We start from the raw sequence: 11980 nt of genomic DNA on the forward strand, positions 1-11980 counted from the left end.
AAATGGTGTTCATTAGGAAGAAGTCAGACGAAGGAAAGGGAAAAGGAGAAAGAAGAAATCTCACTTATTAAAAAAGAAAAAAAATTAATAAAGTTAATAAATAGTTAAAATTGTATTAAAATAAGTAACGCCAATAAATGAATGATATATTGGTGAAATAAATAAAAGATTAGGAATGCAGCGTGTGTGTGTGTGTGTGTGTGTGTGTGTGTGTGGAGCGTAGGAGGCGGGTAGTTACGGCTTGTTTAGAGTCGTTAGAACGAGGAGGTTGGGAAACATCCATATAAATCATCCGTTGCAGACTCCTGCTGAAGAGGAATGTCGATGGTATTATTGTTCTCTCTCTCTCTCTCTCTCTCTCTCTCTCTCTCTCACACACACACACAGTTTACGCCCACCAATCTGATCTTGACGTTTTTCATAGGAACCTCTCTAAGCTTAACGTAAATAAAATCTTAACATTGCTTTCAGTAGTACTTTCTCTCTCTCTCTCTCTCTCTCTCTCTCTCTCTCTCTCTCTCTCTCTCTCTGATTTCCGCCCTTTTCATGAATCGTAAAATCACCATACAAACAAACAAGCAGCAATTATTATTATATTTTGTACCTCTGTCTTTCGGATGGTTTAGTTTGACATATGTTGTCCGTGAGTTCCTCCATTATTATTAATATTAATTATTATTATGATTATTATTATTATCTTAAAGGTGTCTTATCATTTCCCAAAATTACCATCGTCTCAATTGTTGTGTGAATCTTTGAGAAAAATCTTTGAACATAAATGTAAATTTATATAAAACGTGGGATTTGATTACGTATAAAGCAAAATTGCAATAAATTATAAAGATGTGGAAAATGAAATAGCCAAAGAACAACTATCATAGAGATAAATAACTTGAAAGATCAAAGTAGAAATGAAGAAAGATCTAGGAAGCTTGGAACTTAAAAAAAAAAAATAAATGAATAAATAATCCAGGAAAAAACAGAGCGACGCCACCTGCTAGGGAGAATATCGTGCTCACGATACTCCCCAGTCGCCGACGGGGATGCGAGATGAATGATAATTATCCAGCGTGATGAGAACTGAACGGGATCGGGTGACTCTTCTCCGGTTTAGAATTCTAGAAAGACTCGAGTTTTGTTTGATTACTTTTAATTGAGATGAAGATCGCTAATGAGCATTTTCCTGGTGGCATTTTAAAATTCTTTATTAGACTCCTTTTTTATCTCTCTAAATGATGGAACTTGGTAAGAAGATATCTAAATGATGGAACTTGGTAAGAAGATAGGTTTTAGTGTCTATAATCTCCTAAATACTTGATGTTTTTATTCTCGACGTGTATTCAAGCTCACATGTCAGAGTCAGTTTAGCGTCAGAATTTTTTCTATTTATTTATTAATTTTTTGCAATAGGTACCCTGACTTATATTGGAGGTTACTGGTTTTCAGAATAGTCAGAATAATCATGAAGTTCTGACGTTGAAACGCCAGCCTTGGGTGGGTGGGGGATTTCACCTCTTCCAGTTGGTTTAAAAGAAAATAAATTAAAAAATTAAAATATATATCTTGTTAGCCGCCTCCAACACCTGTCATTCTAACACACACATATATATATATATATATATATATATATATATATATATATATATATATATATATATATATATATATATATATATAATATATATAGATATAGATAAATATATGGTTATATATATATATGATAGGATATATAGGAGAGAGAGAGCGAGAGAGAGAGAAGAGAGAAGAGAGGAGAGAGAGAGATAAGTAACCCTTCTGTCCTTCTGTCTCTCCTATCTCTTAAGATAGATAAAAATACACAGAAAAGGGGTAGCTACATGACAGGACATGTTAAACTCTCTCCCTCTCTCTTCTCCCATGCATCCATTTACAGCGTTTGAACTATCTCTTTAACGGTGCCTGTGCATCAGTCTCCATTATGTGCAGTCAGTGCCTCCTCTCTCTCTCTCTCTCTCTATCTCTCTCTCTTCTCTCTCTCGTCTCTATCCTCTCTGCGCATCAGGTCAGCTTCTGAACCCCGACAATTATCCCATTACAGACACTTTGCTGTTATTAAAGGGATTGGGTGGACGGGGGTGGTGGGGGAGAGAGAGAGAGAGGGAGGGAGAAGGAGGGATAAAATCAGTGGGTAAGGAGAGTGACATCCACGTGTGAGAGAGTGAGATAGAGGAGAGAGAGAGAGAGAGAGGCGGGTGGGGGTGGGGGTCGTTGAATGGGTGAAGGATTCATTGACACAATAAATATGAAATGACAGTTGCAAAGCGTGAAAAGAAATGGAGCGAGAGAAAGCGAGGTTCGAAGGAATAGTTTGGAAGTACGAAGTGTTTTCTAGGAAGTGAGAAAAGAGAAAACGAGAAATCAGTGGATGCAATAACTGATTGACAGTGTCGTAGAAATGGCGAACTCAAAGAAAAATATGTATTAGACAAGAACAAATTAAGGGTATTTTTTCTCAACCATGGAGCAAAGAAAGCTAAAGAAAGTTTGTTGCTCTTTCGTTGGGTGTGAACAAAACCGTTGTCGATAGAATGGGAATGAATACTGAAAAGAATAAATGTTAAGTAGATAAAAAAAATTACAGTGGCGTGGTCGGTATGGTCTTGGCCTGCCACTTCGGTAGCCGCGAGTTCGATTCTCGACTATTCCATTGAGGGGTGAGAGATGTGTATTTCTGGTGATAGAAGTTCACTCTCGACGTGGTTCGGAAGTCATGTAAAGCCGTTGGTCCCGTTGTTCCATGCAACGTAAAAACACCATACAAACAAACAAACAGAAATAATTGGGGGCGATCAAAAAAACAAGAAAGAAGGAGAAAAATAAGATGGAAAGGAAAGCCGAGAGAGAAACCGAACAACAGACATGGTTGAAATACAGAGAGAAATCCCAAGTAGGAAAGTACTTCACAACGAGTGCACAGCACACACAATACGCCGAAAGTGGCTGGCTGGGAAGAGAGAGAGAAAGAGATAAGATCCTACTGTATTAATGGAGTGGTGTATACAAGGGATAGGAGGGGTGAAACACCCCCCTCCCTTCCCTCTCCCCTCCATCTGCCTCTTCCACTCCAATAAGCTGTTGTTGATCACATCCTGACCCTGGCTGTTATGCCCTTCGTTTCTCTCATTGGGGCAATGTTAACTTTACTCTCTAGATCTAAAGGATCTATTTCCTCTCTTCAAATAACCCTCCTCCTCCTCCTCCTCCTCCTCCTCGGGGAGTGGAATGGGGAGGCTTTGTCATTCACAGTTATAAACGGCTGGAAATGGCGTCGTTTTGATTTTGGTTGGAGTTTTTAAGTTACATCTAGAAGTTAGCTTGATGTAATGGACTTTTGAAGTGAAGATATGAATTCATCTTGTTGGATTGATAGGGATGGAAGTCAAAGATAGGAAATTATTTTGGTGCGACTGAGTTCTGATATAATTTGAAGTAAAAATATAATGTATTTTGAGGAAACTTTGACCAAGGTTTTAGGTCCAAATATAATATGAAATTTTGTGCCGGGCCTGAAGGTAAAATTTGAAATTACAGTTTGACGAAATATTTCATTTTTACTTGAATTACAAATCATTTAATACAAAAAAGGGAGATTTCCTCTTCTATATTTACATGAAATATGAAGTAGTCTAAATGTCTTTGGCAGATCGCAGTATTTGTCATGAATATAGATGAAATATCAAGTATTTTACGTGATTTTGGATGACTTATGAAATACTGTACGTGAATTTAGACCCGACTTCTGAGGAGGCAGATGAGATTGACACCCAGAAACCTCTGATCAAGATTAAGGTTCCCCCAAAATATTTTGGTCTTGAAGGTCATTCCTTGGATTGCCTCCGGCCTGGGCTGGTTAAGGGTATGGGGCTGCCCCTCCCATTTAAAGGATATTAAAAGCCAGACCTATATTGAAGTAGGGATAAAGAGATGATGATGATGATGGTTGAAGGATAGGAGAAAAGAGTGTCGCCACGAGAAAGAGGGAAGTTTATAAGAGACAGGTGAAGATGGTAATTATTTTTTCGTACTTTTTTCGACTGCTTACACTTTCATGCAAATGATAAGCGAAAACTGTAAGCTAAGATATTTATATACTGCTATAAGGTCTTGGTTTTGCTTGATGATTCTGTTTTTTCAAGGTATACTGTAGTCTTGTCATTCATTCTTATTACCTCTATACAAATATGACATCATTACTGTATATTGCATCGCATTATTATTGTCCCATAATTAGACCAGATTCGTTCTGGGCATATGTAACAAGATGTATGGTTTATAAATAAAATGGTACTAGCTTTAAGACACAACTCTGTTGATCGCTAGAAGCTGGAGGTCAAACTTGTAGATTTGCATAAGGTAGCAGATAATTTTTTTCTTCAGTATCCAGAAAAGCGAATGCATGGCCCACCGTAATACAGGGCAATTTATAGTTTGTCAAACTGTAGGTATATGCGTCATTAGCAATTAAGCTTATATATGCTATTTGGATATTGCCTGATGGTAATGACATGAACATTACCTAGAATTGTACTTGACATGTATTTTGTAGCTTGTCGACCTTATTGCATTAGTAGATGCTGTGGCATGGTATGTCTAATAATGCCTCCTAAATAATGAAGATTACAGAATAATTCGTGCACTTTTGAGTTTTATCTTTATTTTTAGATCAACTCTGAAAAGAAGTCCTTTTTATTTTATTTTAAACTTTAGATACGTTTGAGAAGATACGAAGTTTTTTTAACTGATTCCCTACCATAAAATCTTAATATTAAGTTTGAAAGAAATCTGCCACTTGTTTATTTTCAATGTGTTTATAATCTTCTGAGACAAAATCCTGAACGTTGAACTGATCTTCAAGATTACTTAATTACCCGTCGAAAAGGGAAAGACAAAGTGTTAATCCACTGTGAATTTTCCAGGGTGGAACCAGTCCAGCTGACATTCATGGTGGTGGGCGCCGGCATGGGCGGCCTGGGGCTGATGATCCTATTCGTGGGTTGTCTCTCGACGGGCGCCACAAGGAACAAAGTCTATAGGACATGGCGAGGACGTGTAGGGGGCAGGATCTCCTGTGCTATTGTAAGTGAAGGATACGTGTGCACTTGTTGGAGTACGTAAATACTGGTAGAGATATTTAAGTACCATAGTTTTACAATTGCATATATGTACTCATAAACAGGAAAGGTTTGCAAAGTGGGATAGATGATTAACTGAATTTTCCTGCCAAATGTGACCATTTGTGTACACAGGTTTCAAGACTTTCAAAGCTCATGAATTAGTTTTGGGTTGTGCTTTTTAATGTAAACTCGACAGTAAATGAAGGTTCTGGGTTGTGCTATGTGGCCACCTGCGTCGTACATAGTAACAGAACGGTATATTGTGAGAAAACATTACCACTGTTTGCAGAGGAAGGTTTTGCAATATGTTTTTATAGACCTTATACGTATATGTTTAATAGAAAAATTATGTGAAATTTGCAAGAACTTTAGCTTTGTGATAAAACATAATCACTATTTGCAGAAGAGAGTTTTACAATTTGTTTTTATAAAGCTTTAATATGTTTAAAAAGTAAAAATTAGTGTGTTGTGACTTTTTTATGTGAAATTTGCAAGCAATTGACCTGGGATATCAGGACAACCCTGTTGTACTTTTTGTCATGATTACTTTAGAAAATATATAGTATGCAGTCATAGCCAAAGTATGCTGGGTATAAAGTAGGATTACCCTGATCTTACATATGCTTTAATATTTCAGTTTATGGGTATCACATACTTGTTGTCACTGGCGTGGTTGCTCATGTTTGCTGCTCTCATCATTGTTACCCTGTTTTACACACTCGCTTGGTTCCAGTGCCAGAATATTCCTCAGAATGTGTGTATTGACTACAATCAGTTTGGTAAGTGACCGTTCAGACACTTTTCTGAAATCTGCCATGAAAATGCTAAGCTATGATGTACAAAGTATTTCAGTTATTATGTATATCAGTAAAATAATTACAGTTATTGTGAGTTTCATGCATTAATTGGAATGATTACAAACTATTATTAAGATTTTTAGAAACTAAGTATCTGTAAATATCAAGCGTTAACCAAAGAACTATATTGTGCGTAATTAATTCTGTAACTGTTACTGTTCAATACTGTATTTATTTGTCAAACATTCCTTCTCCGGGTAAAATATTCATCTTTCTACAAAGAAAATTCATAATTCTGTGCAAAATTTTGGCTACTGACATGTAACATTCATTTGACTTATCTTTTGCGCCTTGTTCATAATTGAAGTATAGGATTTTTTCTGTGGTAAATTATACCAACAAACATGATTTATAATTGTAATTACTGTATTTTTTAAGTCATACTGAACAACAAATTATTCAGCATTTGCAGTGATAATTGAAGTTAAAACTCCTTAAGTTAGCTGTGCATAACAATATTTACATAAGATATTAGGGTTTTAAAGATGACTAAATCACTTGTAAGCATCATAAAGTAAAGTTGTCCATATTTATTCTTGGTAATTCCTGTGTACGCCTGACAGACTTATCCTGAATGTCTGTTTTGTTGTGGGGTTTAGTGATTTCTCCTCTTAAGTTCACAGGTTTTTGCTCATGAATGGTATTGAATTTAGTATGTACTGTTTATTGAGTACCAATATTTGTGGCGACAGGTTAACTATATATGTATCTCTTTTGTGCAACAGTAATTCTTGTTAAGCTTTTCTTCATCTGACTGATGCAAATGGGTTTATGTAAATATATCCATCTTTCAGGTTTCCTGTTTCCTGAAGGAACATTGGAAGAAGACAAGCGTGTGTGTACAGGGGAGAGAAAGTTATTCTGCAAAGATTACGTTAACAATGCAGAAATTATGTTCATCTTAGCTTCAGTGTCAGCCTTTTTGGTTATACTTTCTCTAGTAAGTTGTTGAACTTCTGATATAGAAGTGAATTATACTTACAGGAGCATGTACCTGCAAGCTATTCTTTTACGTGTTGGGTAACCAACTTTACAGTTGGCAGTTAGAGGCAGTTTATTTAATTCTTTTAAGGAAATTGAAAATTGAACAAGAGGCTTCCTTTTCTCTAATGTTTACTTCATAGGCACCAGAAGTGTTATTTTTCAGTTTTTATTTGTGATGAATATGACACATAGCTTATTAAACTTCCATTAATGTGTACATTTCATTAAATTATGCACATAATAATCACTTCATTTTAGCAGCATTTTTTATGTGATAAGATTAAATTTAATTACAAGATTTTTTAAAAGTTTAGTTTTGATTCTGTTTGTTCTGAATCTTTGAATAAATGGCTAGATACATCCCAGGTTACAAAACAATTAAATTATGCTGTTAAGTTGTTAATGGTAGACTAACAGTGTACAGCAATTAGCTTGTTGGAGCTATACTCAACTAAAACCAAAAAGTGTCTCTTGGTAAAAAGTAAGGGCTATACCCAACTAGAAATGTAGTGACTCTTGGTAAAAATGTTGCTCGTAGATATTTGTAGTCAAGTATTAATAGCATTATGATCATAGTTTTAAAGTATTGTACTTGGTATGTCGTGGGTATGAAATCAAACTTCTTGAGTCATGGTTATGTGGTTTGCATAATTTCTGGAGCGCTTAATTCCTAGCCGTGCAAATAGAGATTAATGCAGTGGTTTGGTAAAGTTCTGATAATAAGAGTACAGGCAGTCCCCAGCTTACGACGGGTTCGGCTTACGACGTTCCGAGGTTACAACACTTTTCAATTATATTTATCAGAAATTATTTCCAGGTTTACTACACATGTTCCAGGGTTACGACGCTTACAAAGCTGATCTGGCAGAAGAAATATGACTCCAAAAATGTAAAATAATCAATATTTGAAGTTTTTTTATGAAAAATGCTATAAGAATGTAGTTTACATTGTTTTTAATGCACCCAAAGCATTAAAAGTAGGGTTTTCTTAGGATTTTTGACGACGTTCCGGCTTGCGGCGATTTTTGGCTTGTGACACAACCCGGGGACTGCCTGTATTGTAGCTTAAGTGTCTGGAAAACTTTTTTCTGAGTGAATTTCATTGTTACTTGGGGATGGAATCAGGATAGTGAACTCCTCCTCATATGCAGATATTGTGTACACCTCAACTTTCTTGTCTTGCTTCTTTTAAGGTTAACACTGTTTCATTACCAAAATTTGAAAAAGTAGTAATATACCTATGCACAGTATACCAAAAGGAGTTTATGAGATTTGGACATTGGTAAGTAATGTTAAAGGTGAATACTACTGTATAAATATGTATGTATTGTAGGAACTCAGCGTAAAGTGTAAATGAAAATAAGAATGTTTGCGCTCTTGCAGCTTTGCTTATATAGTACTCAAATATGAGTGGAACAAAGAATTTCTTTATCTCTCATGTGCCGTATGCTATGTTAGAAATTAATCTCAAGACAATATTGTTATTAATACACATGGTATGCTAATAATGGTTGTACAGTAAAGGCAAAGAAATAATAAAAGTTTTCCATTGTATATTTCATATGAGGTAAGTAATTATTGTACCTAAACCTCTTTCCTATTTTAAGTACTGCAGATGTGCAATGAAGAGTAGATACTCATTCTGATAATGGTATTGTTTCCTAGAGTTGCTGACCCTTTGTAAGTATAAATGCGAGTCACTAATTCTGTAAACAGGTTTACAGTGATTATAATGGTAATATTCTCAAATTGTAATTGACATCTGTGTTTCCCAAATTTGAGCAATCAAAAATGGTATTTATTCTTTAGTTAGATTTATAGACATTTTCTCTTTATTAACCGTGTAATGTACATGAATTTTCATTATTTACTTATTTGGTAAACCATGTGTCGTATTGTTACGTAAAATTTCCAAACATGTACGTAATTGTCTATTCTTTCCAACAGGTTCATTACCTAATGTGCCTGGCAGCAAACTACGCTCACATAAAAGACCAGGAGAAATTTATGGACCTCCAAGAAATTCAGTTCCTGCAAGAGTCCGAGATGTCAACACTTCCCAAAGACCGCTTCTAGGATACAGCCCAAGGGATCTTTTTGCGCAACAACCAGCGTAGTCGATATTTTGAATCTGTTAACTAAACAGTAAAAAAGTCCTGGAAACTTGGAGGCTTCATTCTGAAAGCTTAATTTATCAAATTCCACCATGCATTTTTGATCTCAGCATTTACCAATACGTTATTGTAAAGTCTGTTAAGATTTTCTTCCAGCAACGAAAGATGAATCCTCCATGTTTGTGACTGTACTGTTTTTTTAACGATGAGGAATGAAAGCCTCTTAAAAAGAACATGGGCAGTTTACTTGAGTAAGGTTCACCTTGATCTATAGTAGATCACAGTTTTATACAGGTGCTTCTGTCATTCACTGGCGTTGACTGCCCATGGCTTTTTTAATCTCCATTTCAGAGGCTTTGCCTTGAACTGCGAAGCAGATTGGAAATTACAGACATCATCATTTCTAAGGTGACAAAACACCTGGGACCACTTGAAATGTAGCGATGTTGTTTCATACCTTAACTGCTCAATGCCTCATGATAACTGATATGACACAGTAATTCCCCTGCTTCTGGTTGAAGGCAGATGATAGGGTTAGGGGTGGACTGGTGGTGTGCTTTCATTGTGCTTATTTTGTGCAGCTCTGGATTAAGATCCGTTCCTCAGTTTTGTTTTAATATAAGACCATACAAAGATTTTACCTTTTAATAAATGTTTTTGTTAATATATTAGAATTAAAACTGAGGCGCATGTCATGAAAAGTTAGAGCTGTTGTATGTATTTGTTCTTATACTTTAGTGGTTTCTTCTGTAGTCATTAGGTTCTTTGTCATTGTACGTATGTTTTCAATACTCATCCATTCAAGAGTGAATGTGTTTTGTAAAGCCTGTGTTCTACTTTACATATTAATGTTAATTTAAATGCTAATAAAAAAAGAGAACTTTTAAAAGTTAAAATAGATATACATATATGCTTATAATTGAATTCTAAAATGCAGTATTCATAGTAAGCTGTCACTCCTTAGTTTGCATTTTTGTGACTTTTAACACTACTAATCTTTACTGCACTGATTTTTTGTGTTGATTTCACTATTCGTTGTTTTCCCATTCGCAGCTTTTGCTTTCTTATCCTCACTAACTGACTAATTTACACTCATGTTATCATGTAGCGGAGTGAGCTCCCTGCCCTTTTAGTCCCTGTGTCTGCTCCAAAGGATCCCTTGGGTAAATTTTACATGTGGATCACAGAGGTGCATTAAGCCTCCTGGGGTCCAGTGGCAAAATTTACAGTCGTCAATAAACTAAGGATTGACAATCTAAATATATAAAATATGTAATACAGTATGTTCATTCTTGTTGTTGATAATGACCATAAAGGTTCTCCAACATGTTTTTACTATTTTTTTTAAATTAACAAAAAAAAAGATAAGTTAAAGAATAAAGGAACTTGTGTAAAGTTCCTCATGTTATGTATAGATTTGTGTAGTAGTTTTTAACGTCTTGTGTAGTTTGCTACAAGTAGACCTTCCCTGTATCCCTAGCCTTAGCCTACAAACAGCTGAACCCATCATTTTCATGCTGTTATTAACAAGAAGCAACATATCATCTTTTCCGTTATAACAAGTAGTCCGCATACTTGATGTAATTTTCGGTGGGTGTGGAAAATAATTATAAACTAGATATAGCGCATATCTATGTTATATTTTGCAGTTTAGATGCTTCTGTTTTATGGAATGTTATTTAACAAAATCTTCAATGGACTAGTTTATAATTTTCTCACACTCTTCAAATTATGTATTTGGCCTTAGATTAACTGAACCTATTAAGACGTTAGTATAAAAGGTGTATTATCATTGACTAACATATCTGCATTAGTATAGTTAATTCCACGCTGTAATAATAACTCATAGTACATATGGCTGTGTGCGAGATCCTCTGTGGAACACTGTTGTTGCCTATTATAGTCTATAAATGTTGTTTATTGCAGGAAAATGTTTATCTGGTAGAGAGGGTCCGTTGGATTTTGCTCAATGATTGGATGCGAGTTCCTGAAAATAACAAAATATACAATATACTACTTCAATACAGTATTAAGCAGTTAAGCATTTGTTAGATGAGAATTTACACAGTATCTGTACAGAGTGTGTAACTTACAGATTTAAAACTCGAGAAAGACAAGCCCACACTTCTAGAAACTTTTATTTTTCAGTAACGCACATCGTCATTAAAGGCCTAAGGGACTGACTCTTCCTGTGCTGTCAAATATATGAATTAGTTTTCACAATTTTTTATATGATCTGACTGACTCGGCAGTTAGTATATGACCTTATTTGTGCATGCCCTTGACCACTAAAGACTGTAATACTTTTAGTCAAATAGTGTAAGGAGTGCACATTTGCTGTGGCTATACAGCAACCTACGTGTGTGTATATTTTGTATGAAGAACATAATACCTAAATATGTTTTGTTGTATAAAAACATTAAAATTTTATAGATAATCTGGCTTGTTATTTCATTTCATTTTTTCAGTAGTTTATGTTGGATCATCCCAACCAAATTATGATGAAGCTAAGTGATAGAGGATTGGAGTATTCTTATATTTATGCTGTCTTAAGACTGGCATATCTGCCCAAATGAAGTTCAGACTGAAACAGGGGTATTTTAATTGGTATTTCTTCTTAAGTAATGACAATAAAAAAAAGAAGTGGGAAAATGATCAAGAAAGTACTGAAGAAAGCAATAGCATGAAGGATTTAATCTAACCAGTTGGCCCATGAGTTCACAACATAATTGCTGTGGGCTGCTGGTGATAAATGGGAGATGGCATAACTCAAAAGCGTTGATTTAAGTAGAGATGCTGGCAATTGTACAACAGGGTTGATGTAGATCGTTGTTGGAAGTAGGAGTTGGTCATTTGACAAGCCTTATTTATT

The 11980-nt window shown here is 35.3% G+C and overlaps 1 protein-coding gene across 1 annotated transcript in view; it reads left to right on the forward strand.

Annotated features, from left to right (window-relative positions):
* The window catches only part of LOC135226609 (hornerin-like), a 519588-nt gene extending 508043 nt beyond the window's left edge, over nucleotides 1–11545 (forward strand). The window contains exons 9-12 of the mRNA XM_064266316.1: nucleotides 4956–5115; nucleotides 5791–5932; nucleotides 6805–6950; nucleotides 8942–11545. Coding sequence (XP_064122386.1) covers nucleotides 4956–5115; nucleotides 5791–5932; nucleotides 6805–6950; nucleotides 8942–9070 — 577 coding nt within the window. The 3' untranslated portion in view covers nucleotides 9071–11545. The remainder of the gene's footprint in view (nucleotides 1–4955; nucleotides 5116–5790; nucleotides 5933–6804; nucleotides 6951–8941) is intronic.
* The last annotated feature ends 435 nt before the right edge of the window (nucleotides 11546–11980 follow it).

Source organism: Macrobrachium nipponense, chromosome 14, assembly GCF_015104395.2.
Source record: "Macrobrachium nipponense isolate FS-2020 chromosome 14, ASM1510439v2, whole genome shotgun sequence".
Lineage (NCBI taxonomy): Eukaryota > Metazoa > Arthropoda > Malacostraca > Decapoda > Palaemonidae > Macrobrachium > Macrobrachium nipponense.